The sequence below is a fragment of the Aquila chrysaetos genome, chromosome 20 (assembly GCF_900496995.4).
Source record: "Aquila chrysaetos chrysaetos chromosome 20, bAquChr1.4, whole genome shotgun sequence".
Taxonomy (NCBI): domain Eukaryota; kingdom Metazoa; phylum Chordata; class Aves; order Accipitriformes; family Accipitridae; genus Aquila; species Aquila chrysaetos.
The window spans coordinates 19,330,515-19,350,308 of record NC_044023.1 but is presented as its reverse complement, the minus strand read 5'-3'; the positions used below and the strand labels follow the sequence as shown (position 1 = coordinate 19,350,308).

The 19,794-nt window shown below is 41.1% G+C and overlaps 1 protein-coding gene across 1 annotated transcript in view; it reads left to right on the top strand.

Moving 5' to 3' along the window:
* The window catches only part of MDFIC2 (MyoD family inhibitor domain containing 2), a 46,506-nt gene that overhangs the window by 12,523 nt on the left and 14,189 nt on the right, over positions 1-19,794 (top strand). The window contains exon 3 of the mRNA XM_029996353.1: positions 14,785-14,823. Within this exon, the coding sequence (XP_029852213.1) occupies positions 14,785-14,823 (39 nt within the window). The remainder of the gene's footprint in view (positions 1-14,784; positions 14,824-19,794) is intronic.

The window sequence follows — 19,794 nt, the reverse complement described above, 5'->3', positions numbered from 1 at the left end:
CTCCCACATTTAGGTAGCCCTGCTGGCTCTATAGAATTACCCTCATCTGTTTTGGATCCTTGGGGGTAGGCATTACCTGGGCTACCTGGAGACAGGGTAAGATGGACAAGGTGGAAACAGAGCAGGAACTTCAGGACATCACGTGGGATGGGATATCGCGACATATGGGAAGGGTGAGCACACCACCATGTAAGAGGGTAGGTACTGGGAAGGTTGGGCATGGATTGTACAACAGTTCTGACTATATAATCAAGGCTTTTCTCAATTAAAGAATTTGAGTTGTTAAAACAAACTGGACTAGCAGTAAAATCTTAGCTGGACACACACACTGTGTGCCCTTTCTGCCCACAGAAAGATTTTTCAGTGCAACGTCAGCAAGAGAATTTGGGAGCCCCAGTTGTTCTCAGCACCCTACAAGGAGTCTGGGCCTTGGGTCTGCGGGACACAGCGCTTCCTCAGCCCCCAGGCAGCCGTAGCAACTTCTTGACCATGCTGGCAGACATCCAGGCTCTGGACTCAAGACCAGGGTACGTAACCCTGGCAAGAGCCTGGGACAAACTAAGTGCCTTGGGGGAGGCACGGTGGCCCGTCAAGTCTCATGCATTAAGTACAAGCTTTGGGCAGTTGGCTCAAGCATTCATGCTCCCACAGCGAGTACTGTGTCTCAGGGAGTTTTCTTACCTATTGCTATTTACAGTTTTGGGGGCCCCACTGGAATGGCAAGCTAGCGTGCTTGCAGTTGACAGCGTTATGTGATATGTTGTGCAGCTGCACAGAGTGCACGGGCTAGCAGAAACATGTGGTGTTGCACTGCCAGGGGAATTATTCTCCCAACACGGCCCTTTAAGGGCCACGTGTGTTTTCCAGGGAATTTATGTGAGCAGAAACCCAACAGACCACCCCTTCCAAGCTTCTCATTTCTTTGGCTATTTTTTTCCCATAGATTAAAGAACTTTCCAGAAACACTACATTAACAGTGAGGTAGAAAGATCCCAGGTAGAAACTGATACACCAGGTTTTGCCTAAGTTATCCTAAAGCATAGTAGGAAACCTATTAGGATCCTCTACATACTTGCATTTATCCAAGAATTGGCGTATACGATTCAATAAATCTACACCAAATAGAGCTGATTCCCTAAAAAAACCTCCCACTGAATTATGGGTTTGATTATTTCAACCCAAGGAGCGAAAGAGTAGATAAGAGCTGGTTATCTACTCACAAGAATAAGAGGACTTTGGTCCATTTGAATCTCCTCTTTCAGGCAGAGTGTCTAGCAACTACTAAGCTCCCTTCCAGACCCAGGACACAAAATGAACATCTGCTTTTCTGTGCCTAGGCATAAGCTGGTTCGACAGAGGGTCAACAGTTGAGACCTAGAGAACATAAGCTGCTCATTGCAATTAGTGATGCCAGTGTTCCTCTTCCGTTTCCACCAACAGTATTTTGCAATACTGATTTCAGTCTCAAGCATTCCTATAAAATGGTAGGAAAAGATTTTATCACGCAAAGGTTTGAGTGGTTTGGCCTGTTTGCTTTTCATGTCATGGGTCTGCAATGTATGTATTCATCACATACAGTTTTCCTGTATTATTTTTCCCAAGGGTTCAATCCCCCCATACTTTAGCCCCACCTTCATCTCTTTGTCACACACAAGTTCTTTATTATTGCTGAAGAAAATCAGAGCACAGGACTCTACGGGTTGCTGCGCAACCTGAAACAACCTACGCAATGCTGACAAAAAGGCAAACATCGGATATGATTCTTTTGACCAAGATTTCAAGAGTAAAGTCTCTACAATTACTCATATGCTTGAAGTTTGGCTTGTACTTAGGCATGTTGCTGAATCTGCTTCTGATAGAAGAGGAAGAAGAATGTCTTGCCTAGATTAGAGGCCACATCTTGGGTATAGCGTTGCCCTGCTTCTAATTGCTAGTGTAGCCAAGAAACTGTATCCTTCCCTCCACTTGAGACCACCTGGAGAAATACATTTTTCCCCTCAAACTTTGCACAAGAGCCCAAAACTTGGCTTTAATACAATACATATTTTCCATTTTTTTCCCCCTCCTCTAATGAGATACATTGATATTTTTACCTGCATGTACTGTGTTTTGTTAATGGGCAATGTTTCAAACACTGTGTGGTAATGGACTGTGGGATATGGGATTATATATTTATTAATCTCAAGAGCACTGTGTAGACGGTACCAGTAAGTTACAAGCAGACTGGCAGAACAGGGTTTGAATTCTGGCAGGAGATCTCTTCCAAGCTTGCCTGTTAGGCTGCATTTGGCTTTGCTTTAAAACTTTATGCTGAGCTATAGTCACTTTGGTCAACTGTGCTACAAAAACAGGCTGCACTGAGCAGTCTGCTCTGGGACAGTCATGTCAAAACTAGGGTGACCTGGTGGCCAAGGAGATGTGTTTTGAGCAGATGACCACTATGGTTTGTTGCACAATGTAGAAAACATTTCTATATCCAGAGATAACAGCAAAAAATGTTAGTCATTATGTACTTCCATTGACAGAAAAAGCTCTCTGTGCCCATGGAGATTGTGTTTATACACTGTGATGTCTAAATCTATCTGTATGCGAGTTTACACAAGCATGCTACAGCCAGATACACCCTCACCTTTTCCTGCCACAATAGTTCAGCCTAGATTTTTCAATGTGGTGGCTTTTAGAGAAATGAAAGGCATTTTTTGCACAACTGAAAGACTGTCATTTTAAGATGAAAAAGCCTGCTTTCCCCCCGGAGGGAAAGTTGGAGAAAGTTTCATGGATTTGCCCTTTGTAATATTCTGGTTTGTCTGCAGCAAGAGGAGGAAATAAAAACTAATGGAAAGAGACGTTTCTTCTTGGATCAAAACTGAATACTTCCAAGAATGCATTCTCAGACTGTACTCTTAAATACTTAGAAGAAACAACTGCTAGGTCAAATGATTCACCATGTCCAGCTCTGCTTGGGCACTTCATATTTATTTTTCCTAATCGGGTAAAAAAAAAAAAAAAAAAACAAAACACAAACCCCCCCCCCCCCCCCCAAAAAAAAAGACAAATTTTTACTTTTCTTTTGAAAGTCTCAAATCTTTTTCAGCCATTAACCACTAAAACAGCCCATTTGCTCCAGGAAGGTGATTAATAGGACTGGAGGCAACGCAATTATTTGGAAGTGTGAAATTAATTCTTTCCTAGATTTGGACATCAGGACAGGAACATACTCTACAGCAAACCAAGTGAAAGCTCAGCCCAGAGCCTTTTTAAACTTCAGAACATTTCAGATCCCAACTTTGCAGGCTTGTTTCATCTTCCCCTATGCCACCACTTATCTTGAGGAACTGAGGAATCCTACAGATTGAGACAGTAACAAAGTAAACTTTTATACCCAGTGCTAAATTAGACATACATTAGATTTACGTAATACTTAGATATTCTAAATATCCAGCTTCCTGGGTAGCTGAGACCCTTGACTGCAGTTGCCAGTGCCCAGCACTTCTTAATGAAGATGAGCTCTGCATGTTTCCAAGAAATAAACAGAAACAATTGTAGCACCCAAAATTAGTAGCTGTAGATGAGGGAAAGATCACAAAGGACTGCCATTGATTTTAATGACAGAAAGGTTGATCCCTTAATAAAAATGCCAGTACTGAATTATTAGAATCTCATCTTCCCTGATTTTCAGTCTCATTTTCTAGTATTTGTTTTATTACTCTTCCAATTCTCTTCCAAATAAAACCAAGTGGCAGCTTCTTCTTTTTTGGCCTGTGATAACCTAGTTTGTGCAATGCCAGCCTGTTCATTTAATTTTATGAGCTCTGGACTGTGGCCCTAGAATTGGTTTTAAAACAATAAACTTTTCCTCCAGAAAATACAACACTTTTGAGACAGCAGATGCTAACAGCCTTGTACATAAGTTTTAAGAGGTCTCTTTCCAGGGCTGGCCACAACTACAGGTTGCGTGTAAAATTAGAACCGGATCCTGTAAGTACCTCCTCGATTCCCTTTGGCTGCCAGGAAAGTGACAGTAGTTATCATCAACCAGGTACAACACTGGAGTTATTGACATGGAACTTGCCTTGGAAAGTATGTAAATTTACCCTGAAGTTATTTAGACAGCTGATTTTTTGACTACTTTTCTTCATCTACATTGTCCATAACATACATAGAATCCTTATTTGCCCTATGGTGAAGACTACCTAAGGTATAGCTGGATGAGAAGTCTATTTGCTTTGTCTAAATAGTGCAAGCTCTCCCATATCCAATGACTATTGGAATCATTGTGTGATCTTTCCAGCTTCTAATACATATTAATTTGTAATATACAAACCCATTCAAATAAATAATTGTGCAGACTGAATAAAAAAGCAATTTAAACTTTTTCCTCCCCTAACTGGAGACACTTTTTACAAATAGTTCTTTTAAGTAGTCTTAATAGTATCTCTTTAATATTGCCATTAAAATTCACCAGAGTTCAAGAGCAGAGCAAATTTACATCTGTTAAAATAATGGAATTGACACTGATATTACATCATTGCTATTTTAAATAATCATTCTTCATAATTCTAACCTACTTGCTTTAAGTTGCAAATAAAGGGCTTGTTCCTACTTTCATCAAAGTCGATGGCAATACTCCCTTTGCCTTTCAGGGAGCAGCACCTACCTTTAAAGACGGGGGCCTCTGGTGATATGCAGTGGGGTTTGACTGCATCCACTAATGCAGCAAAGAATAAATCCCTCAGAAATATTACTGAGGACGGTTCTACGAGCTCCAGTCAGACCGGATAATTGTACTGCACTAGCCTGTTCCCAAAAATCACAAAACTCTATAGACTACTCTGAATTCCAGGGTAGTTACAGTTCTTCTGCTTAGTTTCACAAGAAAGCAACATTTTATATAGGTGGTTTTTGCTATTTTAATACAATTTTGTGGTTTTTCCTTCCTTAATATTTTGGGAGAGATTGTTTGAAGAGAAGCATAATGGCAACCCTCACAAATTCACCTTCTCTTGGGAGAACATTAGAAGTTTCACTGAAATTACGTAAGTGTTCTTCTATGAACAATTCAAACTGAAGCTAAAGGAATTAAAAAGATACACTATACAGAGCTGGAAAGCCACCTAGAAAGTGAATCAATGTAGTCCTCTCCCTGACTACAGAAGAAAATGAAGCAAGGATTTTTAAGAAATATAGAGGATAAAGGTTATAACTAAGACTAAAACTGGAGAAAAATATGCTTCTTACTATCCATTTAACACTCAAAAGAACAAAGTTTTGTACCGGGCTATTCCTAGGCTGCCTTTGTGTTCTTCAGGAAAAAAAAAAAAAAAAAAAAAAAAATTTCACGTCCAGAACACAGCTTATCATCTGTAAAATCATCACGATTCAGCTACCTACTTAGACCTCAAGTTTTCAGGGACTGCAACGTTTCAGCTGTACCTGTAACTGAGCACCTAGTTTGACAGATTTCTGGCCAGGGCAGAAATCACCAGTCACTACAGTTAACTTTCTACTAACGCACTACTACAATATGTTGAACATTTAGTGGACAATAACCACCAGCTGAGTCTTAACCATAATTTTGCACTGCAGTATAAGGCCTGTTAGATGTTATCTGCGAGCCAGAGAACTTTATTAGCACTGTCATAAAAGCTAAAGCAGAATCAATCCCTTGTTCTGTCATCACTGACACTATTGTAAATAAAATACCTATCAAACCTTAGCAAATTTAGATCCTAACATAAATGACAATTGCCTTGGTGTCTTTAAGAGCAATTTGGTTTAAAAAAAGCCCACATGAGAGAACAAAATATGGCCCTTTACTGTGAAGAAAAGCATAAAGAAGCAGCACCACCAAGATCAGGGAGGAAACAAATTATTCCAGAAAAATCAAGTGTTGAAGAACCTGCAGTGCTGACTGCTTTACTCCACTTGGAATGACTTACCCCACTACAAGTCTTTCTGCTTCCACGGCAGGACACCTGCCCTTACGCTTATTTGGGAAAAGAAAAAAAAAAAAAACCCAAACCAAAAAAACCATAGCTTGGATGGTAGGGAAATACCTTCTCCAAGCAAGGACGATTAGGCAATGCTCTGCCTCAGGAAGCATTACAGGCACTGTCACTTGATGGTGTCTAAGAAGAAACGAGAGGGAAAACACCCAAGGGATTAGCCTACAGAGATTTTCATATCACGCAGGCTGGGACTAGCTGAACTAGGAGGTCCTTTCCAAACGCATCATCTGTAATTCTTTTTGGCACCATTCCTTGGCTTTAGAATACACCATCTTCCCCCATGCCAGTGGCACTAACACAGCACGATGTCTAGTGCAACTCAGCCTTCAGCATAGTCCTGAACCACAGAGCAAACCAGTGCCATGCATTAAATAAGTTACAAATACAGCTTTTGTAAGCAGTTTACTTTTTTGTGGCTCTCCAACCATGCTAATAGGTGGAAACAGCATACACCTGACATGGGGGACTAGGTGTTGGCACAACTCTTCATCACTGGGGGAAGGAGGAATATTCACATGTCTGTCTATCCCTACCTAATCAAACATATATAAAAATAGTTTCTATAATATGTATTATAAATATACAGTCTAGAGTCTTCATTCCAACGCTACTCTTTTCTCTTCTAACACTAAAACCTGCTCATCTGAAGACTTCACATAGCTGCAGAAATCTTCATGGGAAGAAATATGTTCTCATGCCATCTATTTTTGGCTTTCCATGCCGTGACAACGGAGTCTGGCCCGGTGTTTCTATATATGAACGCTTCTCAGGTAGCGGAACAGCTACCGCAGATTGCCTGGCACCTGCTTGAGGATGAGGTGAACAGAAAGTAAAGCGAAAGTATTTTTGTTTCACCGAGAACATCTTGGCCAAGCCATATTTGTAGAAGATAAAAACTGAGGAAAGTGTAAACCGATGGGGAATGGAATCTTTTAATATTTTCGGAGCAGGAAATGGTGAAATCAGAGTTCTGAACTTGAACAGGTTTAAGATGGAGTGGAACAAAAGTGGCAGGCGCTGGGGAGAAATATCCTTTTCAGGATAAGTATTTTCAAAACCTGATAGTTACATTTTGTTAGTTCTAATCTTCTCTTAATGAGATAACTTCTGAAAAGGGAATATAAAAATATGGAACCTGAATGCCAATAGAAACATATTGTAAGTATGATACATCACCAACAAGTCTACCACTGCTGGATTACAAAAAAACCCAATGCACTTAAAAGCATCTTCTTTTGCTTTCTAATATTTTTTTGGAAGATCTGACTTTTTTTTTAATAGAACAGCTATTAAGAGAAACTAATTATGATTTGATTTTTAAGGACCTGGATTTTCTCTTACATGTATCATTCTAACTCAGGAGTAAGCCCATTCAAGCAAATGAGATGAGGTTGGTGTGAACGAATTTAAATGTGATCAGAAGCAGGCCCCAAGATATTTATGGATGGAATGAGTCATTCTTGTTCTGGTTGGATGATTACATCAGTGGAGAATTAGTCTATCATCATGCAGGGCCTGAACCTCCTTTCTCTTACATCACCATACATCAGGAAATATTGTGTGGAGTTCACCACTATTTCACTAGCCTAAAACCAACGAGGTGGAAGAACTGAGCCCACAGCCCCAATCCACTATACTAGCTGTGCATTGACTGCAAAGCAGCTGTCCCCATTTAAATCAGCAGTTCATCTGGTCTTTCTTCCTTAGCCTGTTTACCTACTAAAACTTTCATGCAAGTTACTTTAAGACCTGTTCCTCATTTGAAATATTAAGTAACTGTGGTCATAAAAGAGCACATATTCTTTTTCTGGCATCACATTCAAGAAGTAACTTCTCTTCCATTGGTCTCCAGTGACACATCTACAGAGATGGTAAGGAGAAATTGAATAGATAACATAAGTTTGACTACTCAAACTCCCTCTACACCAAACGCAGTTCTGTAAGAAATCTTTAGCAGTCCAAGTATCTGAGGCAACAATTGCTGTGTCAAAGTAAAACAACTATGCCGGACCTGACAGTATTATTCCCTTTTTAGGCACACACCAGGTTTGGTGGTGCTAGAACAACACGTGATCCATCCATCTTATGGCTAACAATAGGCAATACCAGCTATTCAAGAAGCCAGCTCAGGAAATGTCGTGGTGGGTTGCTGTGAGTATCTAGAATAGATAATCAGAGGAGGAAAAAAATGGCTGGAACATCTCCAGCAACCGTTGGAGTTCCCAAGAAGTTTTTCCCTCATGGCAATGAATTTAAGGCTAATTAGAGGCAGAAAACCAAAATGGCAGCCTACAGATTCCCCAGGCACCAGGTGTTTACCAGAAAAATCTGTTCCCCAGCTACACACTGTCCCTGTTCTCAATGGTCTCCACGGGTCTCTCCCCTACCAGACACTAGGCGGTCTGCCTTCCCAGTACATCCACGCACTTCTCACTTCTGAGAATTGGGGAGGGTTAAAACCACCTTTGAAGTGGAGAAAACCAAGTGTGGTTGCTTCTCGGATCCAGCTCAGCAACCCCAGAAACTGCCTAAGAACCACGATGAAGTTTTACACCAACTTCTTCATGCTATAGGCAACTACAGCACATCATGTTTTGCTGCTATCCTGCCCCTGGCCAGCCAGTAGTCCACCAAGGACAGAGAGCTGGAGAACTCTGGATTTAAATCATTTCCAGTGCAGTTTTACTTCCTACCATTATACCTTTTTTTCAAGATATTTAAGCACCACACATTGCAGGTATCATGGTTTCATACTCATGTTATACTTCACTAATACCATGTAGAGTTTCTCTGCATTAAGTGGTGTATTTCATCTTTTCCCACAAATAAGAGACAACTGCACCATAACATATCCTATAGGCAGCTCTTCTCATATCTAAATCCCAAGGATTTTGGGGGAAAAAAAAAGAGGATTATATATTTATTCAGAAATTAAATGAGATTAATAATTTTAAAAGTAATTTACAAATAGCAATCAGCCTCTGCAATGAAGGTCAAAAGAAAAAGGACACATTAGCAATTGAATATCTTCCCTCCCTTTAAAGTTTTAATACTGCATACCTGTTAATAATGGGAAATATCCTTCTTCAAGAGTAGCATTTTCAAAAATTGGTAGGATCCTTTTGCTAATTCTAATCTTCTTTTAATAAAATAATTTGTTAAAAAGGATTATAAAAAAGCATGAAAATGGAATGCCAATAGAAATGTACTGCCTATACAATAAATAGTTAATGTATTTTCTAAATGAATGATTTAAAATAGCTATTAAAGTAAAGAGAATGAGCTTATGTTTCTAGTAATGACTTCTCTGCCTCAGAATGAAATCTGTAAATCCCTGATTGCAATTTCACATCCCAAAAGAACAAGCAGTCCTGGGACCAATGCTTATTGCCTTTATCATTAATACTAGCGTACCACATATGTGATTTTTATATCACCAGTTTGAACATTTAGATTTATACTTGTGTATGCTTTATATTTTAAATCTCATACAGCTATTCTGTCACAAAAATAAAGCTCTCCTTCAACAAGGCTTTTTTGTATGTACATGCATACATGTATACACAGACTTTCAGTATAACTACAATTTTATTCATAAGAGTGCATAATGATTCAGGCTGTGATTGTTAATAAAAATGCATTTCTAACCATCAAATTTGAGTCTATTATTCTAAGTTAATTGCATTTGCCCTAAAGAGACTTGCGACTGGCTGTCAGCCTATTTGTGTCAGTTCCATTTTATTCATCAGTCAATCTTGTCTCCTCTTTTTTCACATCCCATATATTGATCAAATAGATTTGTTAGCATGCCTCTGCAGCTTTAAAAAAGTTTTTGTTATTTGTCAGTTTTATTTGATTACTATATTAGTTTGCGTGTTATCTTAATTGTTATTTCAATAGAAAATAAATGCTCTTTGATAGTCCCACAAGATTCCCATTAAATATAATCCATATAACAAGTTAGTGGATGGAGTGAATGTGGTAAGAAAATAAACATATTAAACCTATTTTAAAAGGTGGAATTAATCTGCAGCTGTATCATACTTGATCCAAAAGACAGGAATAGAAATAAGTACAGTGTGAAACAATTTTGATAAACATCAGTGCCGTATCATTGCATATTATGCTATGTATAAAATACTTTAAGAAAAAGACGTGCGATATAAAATAAACTGAGGTCATATCTGGAAGAGTGGGTTTTGTGGTTAAGTGTGAAATGGAACGATATTATATATGGCTTTAGACACTAAAAATTAGGCTAGAGAGCCTGCAAGCAAAGGCGAGTGGAAATGCTGTGTTACATGAGGCAAATTCTTGATAGGGAGAGAAAAAATAGCTTTTAGGAAGGTATTTACAGGAGCAAAAGAAACATCTAAGCAGGTAGGTTCTTCCTCTGTAAAGATAGGATACACTGTTTAGTGAAATAAATAAGAGTTTAGCTAGATTAAAAAATTGAAACAGCATCCTGTGCACAAGTCACTCATTTTGGTAATGACTTAATGAAAACATAATTTTCACCTCAATCTTCTCAAAGGGGAAGGTGATGCAACCAGTTTTCCCATACAAATGTCTCAGAAACCTGCCTCTGATACCTTCATTATCAGCAAGACTACATAACCCTGGCTCCTTGCTTAACGTTGAATCTGGGATCTCCCCAGCTGGTACCTGAGCTTACAAAGTATCAGAAATAAGCACTGTGGGAAATCAGCAATAATGTGCTTACCATCTCATTAAAAAAAAAAAAAAAGATACAAGAAGTCCATGTGTCTTAAGATAGCCACTCAAGACATAGAAGCATTGAATTAATAAAAATTTTAGGAAACAAAATCTTGTATTTTACCTGTACTTAAGTACATTGATCAACCCCATAGCTTCCTCAAACTGAAATGGGAAATTACCAAAGTTTTCCAAATTTCTCGTGAAAAGCTAAGTTCTTTCACTTCTTTGGCCAGGATTGGTCTTTGTATTATCTAACTTTAGTCCCCTAGAAGTTTGGTTTCTGGTCTGGGTAACTACCTACATTTTGTCTGTAGCCAACTGCAGGGGGGTAGGGGGAGAACAGGGACAAAACAAGTCTTCCTAAGAGCAATTTTTTCCCGGGTTAAATTCTTCTGTCAAGATGGGATGACTTGCCAGCATGCTGGGCTTGTCTTTTCCACTGATTACTGTAGGAGTTTAGGCCAGACTGAACACCTATCATACCAGCTACAGCGGGTTTGGTGAACACCATCCTAAGGGGGACCTATCTCTTTATAGCAGGAGCATTTTTAATGGGCTATACCTAGCTGTAGACACTGGAAATGTCCAACTCCTAGATTATTGGTTTTCATCTGGAACCTCTTTAACAGTATTTCGTACTAAACATCCATGCTAAAGCTTCAGATGCCCTAAAATAAAGCTCAAATTTGCAATTGTCCTAGAGCAGTTAGCAGCACTCCTGCGATTCAGAAGCACACGGCGTGATGATAGTTTCAAGCTAAACTGTTATGACCAGCTAGTGCAGAATATAAACAGGAACAGATGAGAAGAATACAGCCTCAACATTTGAGACAACAAAGAAAGAGTGAAATGATTGCTACATAAAAGACATTTCAAAGACCTCCCAGAAAAGCAGGCATAAAAATCCCCAATAAAAAGGCTCAGCAAGAAAACTGTCACACCCCCTAATCCTCAGCAGACTTTAACAAGATGTTCGCATGAGCCAGAGATCGTCTCCTTCCCCAGAAGACAAAAGGCACAGAAAACAATACTGTCTAGCATAGGATTAGGAGGCAAGAGATAGATAAAAAGGATTCCTTAACCTTACAATTAGAAACCCCAACTCTCCAGCCAAAAGGATAATCAGAAACAGACTGCAAACCTGTGTCACAATAATTGCTGCATCTTTCTTTACTCTTTGAAAACTGATATATTTTCTGAAGATTATTTTTTTTTATTTATTCCCACTCCAAGAAAGGTTTCGATGGCCACCTAACTACAAGACAACTGCTGCTACCAAACCACAATTCACCACATGTGGCAATAGCCTCATTTCCCATTCTTTATATTTCCACCACCTCCAACCAAGCAAAAAGTAGATTACCAATGCTCGTACCAACCTCCTGGTAAATTGTACAGCTAAAAGGAAAATTATATGTAATGCACTAGTCTTCTAACAAATGATCAGCTTACTGTGCCCTAAACCAGACACATACACAGATTCTACATGCCAAACCTGGCATGAACATGTGCTCTGATTAAAAAGGAAACAACTTAGTTGTTATAACGAGCATCTTTAGCTTTATTTGGTATTACTAATGCCTTTAAACAGAAGGCAGGGTTCTGGCAAGAGTAGAAAACAGACTTGAAGGGGGAGGAAACCTACAGGCTGGAAAGAAACTACAGTCTCCAAAGTTTGACCCTCCTGCTGTAGCTAACTAGTGACCATAAACTGCAATAGCTGCTGAAGTTTGCTGCATAAAAATTTAAGACTATTTCTGAAGATGAACAAGGCAACCGCAAGACATTGACAATTGCATTTGCAGAGCATATATTAATTTACAGATAATACTTCAGCACCCAAACAGTCATACATGATTAGGAACTATACATGTCCCTGCTTTGTAGGGGATTATTTGAGGCACACAAGAATTAAATGGTTAGTGCAAGCACTTATTGGGGGATCAGGATTTAAGCAGTCACCACCTCCAATGGACAGTTGATGTTGCTAGCCTTTCCCAGTCTTTCTGGTACCATCAGGAAAGGAAGAGTCAAACAATTTCGGTTTTCTTCAGGTGCAGCACACTTGCAAACTATCACTCTATGCTCTTGTGATCCTACAGTCTATTGGACTTTAAATTTCCTGCCTTAAGCTAATGTTCAGTGGTCTTGTTCCGTGCAAGCTAGACACTACCTCAGAGCTGCCTCATACACTGTGGCAGATGAAATAATCCCTCTAAGTAAACTGCTTGAAACCACTTAGAAAGAGGTTGGCAGAGATGCAACCTTAACCATTGTCATTTGTTATGGAAAGACGTAAACAAATTGCACCTCCCAGAAGAATCATGGCTTGAAATAAATGCATGGAAAAAGGCATACGTTTCTGTTCTCTTTTTAGTAAAACTCAAAGAGAGCATAAAGCTTGGCTTACACATACTGGTAGAAGAAAAGGGAGAAGAGTTGTCTACAGATTTCTAAGTAAACTTTCTGGAATTCAGTCCAGGTGAGAGCAAGTAATTCACTATGTACGTCCCCAAAGCATGCAGCTAGCAGACAGAGCGATACGGGATGTGAATCACTGCAGGGGAGGAGCAGAGGGTAGTGTGGTCTGCACGGTGGCATAAGCAAATTAATCTCTTCTCAGCCACACAGTGCCCCAGGGACTCCAGGTCTTGCTTGTGGTGTGGTGTCAGAGACTCACAAGCCTTCGCCTACAAGCACGTTTGTCCCCATGCCACGAGGAGCTTCGCTGCTGTCCTGCTGAAAGGCCAGCTATGCTTGAATCAAGAGCCTGCAAATAGGACCATGGTACCCCATCTGTTGTCTCAAAGTTGTTTCCAGATCATATTTTCCTCATTTTATAAGCAAACAAGCTTCTGGTTGCCACTGTTACAAGCACAACTTCAGATTTACAAGGTAGGCTAGTATTTTTCACAATTTACCTTCAGATTTACCAAAAAAACTGCAGAACATTTGGGGTGACCCCACATCCAGTGGGATCACAATGCCACCCAAGTATTCAGTCATTTAGATAAGACCTATGTCTTCCCCTCCAAGCAGAGGGGAAATGCATAGTTCCACAAACACCATGAAGTTTTCTGCTTTGCCATCATTATTGATTTTGAGATACTCAGACACTATGGTGGTGAAAGACACTGCAAAGCCCTAATATACCTAAAAGCATAGGAAGCATTGCCATGCTGAAACAGAAAAATAAAGATGGGTGAGCTAAACTTGAGCCCCTACCATATCCTAAAACCATGGTTCAGAAAACTAGGCTGCGTGTATTACAGTCGTTATGTTTAATAGCTTATTCTGCTAGCTTCAAAAATCTGAAAGTCCAGCATCTTCAAATGTACCATTGGTAGGAACAGGGATGTGACAAAGCACACAGTGATGAGGTCTGTATTCAGGTTCATTACCAGTGTTTTCCTCGGTTGCAATTATTTTAATGAAGATTTTGCCTAATTAAGATTTTCACGATTTGGCGTAGGAAGCAGATACAACACCTGATATAGTAAGCCCTGAAGCCAAACATTACCATCAGCTTTAATGGGCATTAGGATGGTCGCTTATGGATCAAAGCAGAGCCATTTCACTGATCAGGTGCATGAAGACAACTCAGACACGAGCCACCAAATAGACATACTAAAAATTGTAAACTTTACTCACTCAGAAACTCAGGGATGAACGCTGCAGTAGTGAGTCAGGATCCTCGGGCAGCCTCTGCTCCTCTGGGTAAGACAAGTTGTGTTGACCATATGAAAACTGGCTGTGCCCCTTGGGGGAAAAAAAAACCCAAACCAACATCTCAGTGAGAGGCCAGAGGACACTGGATCCTTAAAGGGAAGAGGTACATCCCAGCTTCTGTCACGAGCTGTTTTTCCATACTTGTGAAGTCAATCAGAGGACTAAGTCTCCAGCCCCAGTAGCCTGACTTTTCTTTTTCCTCTGTTAACAATACGATTTTGAGGCATTTACAAAACTCTGGTGCCTGTGTGGGATAACAGAGCCACCTCAACAGCTGAGGAGTTTTTCCTGCTTAGTGAAGCCTTCCTCTCCCATTCTTGTTTTCCAGAACTGGACAGCCCCATCCCACAGCCCCTTGGAGATTCAGGTAAGTCCCCAACCTTCTCAGCTCCTTCTCCCCGCAGTACCTAGGGCATGGCGTCGCATCTTTGCGACTACTGAAGTGGCCTCTTTCATGCAAGAAAGTGAGCTTAATTATTCTAATTCCTTGGGGGAATGTGAACAATATTTTTTGCCTTAATACTGACTCATTATCTGTTTCAGCCTTCAGCCCATCTTTAAAGTGAGACTATTATTTGTATTAGTGACTTAAAGAAACATTCTAAGGTTTATTCAAAACAGCAGAACAAACATAAAGTGCTGTGCGGTGGGCCAAGCTACAAGCTTTCGAGTATGAGGATAATAAGCTCTTCACCTCACCACCGTTTTCTTAGGAAAATTAAGAACCCCAAAAGGGTCAGCTTACGAGCCACACAAAACCTGCTTGTTTCAATTTGCAGGATCTCAGTGGATCAGTTTGGGATCAGGCAAACCCCAAACTGACACCTAGCCACCTTACATGGGCTGCTGATTCTGGACCTTACCTGGGGAACAGCCATGGCATTGCTCTCTTCCTCTTACCTTTATTTATCTGCTGAAGAAGGAGAAAGGCCCATGGCACCCTCCCTTCCCAGTTGAGGATGTTTTCCTGGGTGAGGGTTCTCAAACCAGTCTGCACCACCTGAAAGCCTTTAAAAGGGAGAGATATGCCAATTTATCTGCTTCCTACTCAGTCACAGCAGAAGTGGGTAATGCTTATCTGCTCCCTTTACTTCTGATGATGACCTTTAATTGGAGGGTCCCAACTGGAGCCACCTGAAAGACCTCTCAGATTTTGGCAGTGGCCCTCAGCAGTTCTCACCATGACCGTTAATTGGGGTGTTGCTGATTAGAGGGTGAGCACACCAGGCTGTGCAGCACCCACAGGTCGGGCTCTTCCAGTAATGATGAGCTGGTTGTGTTAGAGACCACTTCATCTAAAAAAGTTTAGAAAGCACCATGCCCCCATTAGGACCTTTCTTAACGGGGTACCCAAGACCCTGTTGTTGTGTGCAAAAAGCCTGCACCCAACGGCCCTGCGTTTATTTGTATTGCAAACACACACGATGCAAACTTTCTCTGCTAGTTAGAGGACACTGCTGGGGCTTTGGTAGGCAAGGTCAAGACAACGTTAGTCTGCTCTGATAAAGCATGAGGAGGTAAATCATTCTGTGCAACTCAGAAGTCATTCAGATGGTACTTTTGGCATTTCCCCCCCTTGCTTTTGTTCTGTCAGTCTGAAGAGAACAGCTCGTGTGATGTAATTTCGAATGGAGCTTTTTTAAAGCTTTCACTCAGGAAAAGCTTCAGGAGCTCTGGGGGTATAGCTTAGCTCCGAGAAATAGAAAGAAAGCAAGTTTGCATTGACAGCTTGATCCCAGAGAGAGGTGGCTGCCTGCTTGTCTAACAGGTCCTCTGGGTCTGGATGAGGCAGAGACAGAGGAGCAGTCATATTAAGTGAACGCGCGCTGCCAATGTTAAAGGAACAATTACCATTATTCTGCATAGTTCACTGTTTGCTACTGCTATTTCCTTCAATAAAACCTCTTTTCACTTGCCAATTGGAGCTTGTCATGTAACAATATTTCTTATGCACAATACACATACTAAAATGCCCCTGTGTTTTTAATACATTTATAGTTGTTAACAATAGCGGTATAGTGACAGAAAAAATGTACTTGCTTTGAATACAGAGTAGATTGAAAAAAGAACAAACCAGAGGCCCTGCTCTGAAGGATTAATGAGGGTTAGATTTTGCCTAATCTGTGTTAAAACAGTGACACCTCTTCCATTTCACTGACAACCACTTTTTCCTCTCAGGGCCTGGGCTGTGACCTCCTTGCTTAGAAGGGGTTGTGCACCTGAGCCTTGAGCAAAAGCTTCAGTGAAGGTTTTGATGTGAGGAGGTGTTGAGGAGAGGGTTGAGCTCTCACCCACCCCGGTGCCCGGGCAGCCCCGAGGGGGACGGACAAGGGGTGCCGCTCCTGCGGCTTTGGCGAGCTCGGCGCGCTGGAGGTCGCCCGACCAACGCTTTGATCCTTGTGCGTGGTCCACAGATGGGTGGGAGCGTGCGGATCCACCATCTAGCAACACCTGAAACCTCTGGTCTTCACTGCTCACATCGGACACTCGCAAAACTCCTTAGGAGCGCGGTTCCTTGCAAAGCAGGACAAACGGCCGGCGTTTCACCGAGGCTGCAGGAGCTCTGCAGCTCTCCTCTGAAAGCTCGTACAATGAAGACATTGTGCTGGTACTGCACTTGCCAACATTACAAAGCCAGGCGGAAATGACCACGGTGAAGGTGCCACGGCGAGAAGAAATTACATGTTTGCTCTTGTGAGCCGGCTGAACCTAATATTTCATGCACCCAAATGAACAAGCAGCTGTTTGGAAACCTTCGTAGCGCAGTCATGAGGGAGACTTTCTTCCGCCATAAGATTCATGTTTTCTAAGAACACTATTTTGTTCTGAACAAGTTAATATACACAGGAAAAGACATCTTGAGTGTTCCTGGACTCTCCTACACTATCCAGGAATAGTGATAGACTGCGAGTTTAAACACATCCTTCCACTGCACAGTGAGAGAAGTGTGTTTAATGCTGTGAGCAGAACAGTTACCATGTTTGCCTTTGCCAGAGCTGGCAAGACTATACTGTCCTAAAAGTACTTATTACATAATTAAGAAACAGTGGATGTCATCTGTGTGCCCCCAGAATACATGTTCTGCATCCTCAGTGTCCCCCAGGAAAAAAATGTTTTGTGAAAAGATGTATAGCGTGATACATCTTCTGCTTCAGATATTGCTAATTGCTTTGTCTGTGAGTCTTTCTGAGGAAAAGAGCAAAGAAACCCAGAGAAGGCTACCATATTGGAGGTTGTTTTGGAGCCTGATCTGTTGCGCTCCCTGGAATTCTTTCCACTGACATCTGCTAATACTGGATCAGGCCCTTGAGGAGCTAAATAAATGGTTTTCTAGCATGGTCCAGCAAAGGCTGCTCATTGGCACCCGGGGAGGTGCTCAGATAGTAATAAGATTGATCATGTTTGCTATAGTGGACAAGTCCAGCTCCCACTTGTGTTCCAGTATGGCATGCAGAGGAGAGAGAAAAAAATGGAAGTGTTTGCTAGGAAAGTCTCTAGAAGACATAAGACTCTCACAGATTGCCACTCATGGTTGGATTTGAATCAAAGAAAAGCTTTTATAACTTATTAGAAGACATGGGGTTTTGTAATCATCTGTTATCACATGCCAATTTACTACGAGTAGAGCTTTAAGGACCTTCTATGAGAAATGCTGCATCTTCCTTGATTTGCAGCTCTATTTGACAGCATTCAAACTGTTTGTATATATTTTAAGAATACATGTGGTTTTGATGGTGTTTCCCCCCACCAAATCAAAATGCTGACAGCCTCAGAGCTCCTCTGGCATTAACGCTGGGCAAGGATATCTTTGTGACCGTAACCATGTGCCATACCTGCTTTAGGAATAAACTTTTGGCACATAACTTCAGTGTCATTCAGAAAGTGGCACAGTTGCCAAAGACCTTGGGACATGAAGGGAAGACATTGTGCTGTCTTTTCATTGGAAAGTTCACAAATTCTGCCTAGAGATTCCTCTGATACTTTCACTTTTCAATAGACAGTGCTTACCAAAAATAAAACGGAGAATTTTAAGTGCTTTCCAAATTTAATGACACAGAGTTTTATGTGGGAAAAAAATTCTTTTGTAATAAACTCATTATTTTCTGTTTTACGTGACCTATAAATTTCCCAAACAAAACAGAGTGAGCAATTACACAAGCATGTCCAGGAGTGAGACCCACCTTTAGTTACTGTGCCAGCGTATTAAATAAAGCCCTGTCCACTTCTGGCTACTCCGTTCCGGTTAGGATTTTGTTTCTGAAACTTGATCATATGAGCAGACAGTCTTAACCTCATGGATGGGGTGGGTAATTAACTGCGAGACGAAGGAAGGAAAACTGAATTAATGCAGCAGTGCTGCCGAGGCAAGGACTATAATAATAATAATGTTTGTTTTTTCTTTAATTTGAAAACAAAACGATCAATTCGGATAAGATAATGCATCAAAATCTCCAGCTTCACACAGATTCCTCACAGTGAGGAATAAAGAGAATTTGTGAGTGTCGAGTTATCCCTGCAATACAGCAAGCAGCTGCCCGTGAGCGCTGGGACGGACCTGCCTCAGCACCCGGTGCGGGGTGTCCGTGCAGCCCCAGCAGCGGGGTGGCCTCTGGGGCTATCCGTGGGGCTGTGCATCCCAAATCCCTGCAGCCCGGGGAGGGGACAGGGACTGGCATGGCCCTATGGTGGCTGGGGTGACCTACTGACATTCATAAAAACACATAGATGCTTAGCCTTCCACTTGGAGGGGGAAGGACAGGGCTGTGCGTTTTCAGTTCGGGTTCAGTTCGAGACTTACTTGCTCTGAGTTTGTTTAATTATCCCTTTTAGCAAAATGTCAGGAGAGTGCAGCCTTGAGACAGAAAGAAAGAAACAAAAGAATATAGAAAGAAGACTTTATTTTTCTTTACAAAAGCTTTTTGGGGCTGTTTCATGCGATAGAGCTGCCACACTACCTACAAGATCCAAAAATCCAATCTGGGGCTTAAATTCAACTTCAGAAATAGCCACTCCTTCTCAGAGACTCCCAGAGAGGATGATCTCTTTCAAGAGCTGCAGTAGTAACAACAGGGTGCCAGGATGCCCTGATCATAAACTGGAGGAAATTAATTCAAAACAGGCAAAAGAAAAAAAAATCCCTATCAGCAAGCAGTACATGAAATGCCACGAGATCCTGCTGCTCTCTGGACTAATCCCAATTACTATAATGGATTTATTTCATGGAGGTCATTTCACACAGTCACAACAGCCAGGACATAAATACAGACCTAAAGGAAAAACTTGGTAGGAAAGAAAACAGTGGCTGGAGGAGAATTTGGAGGATCCAATCTAGATCAAA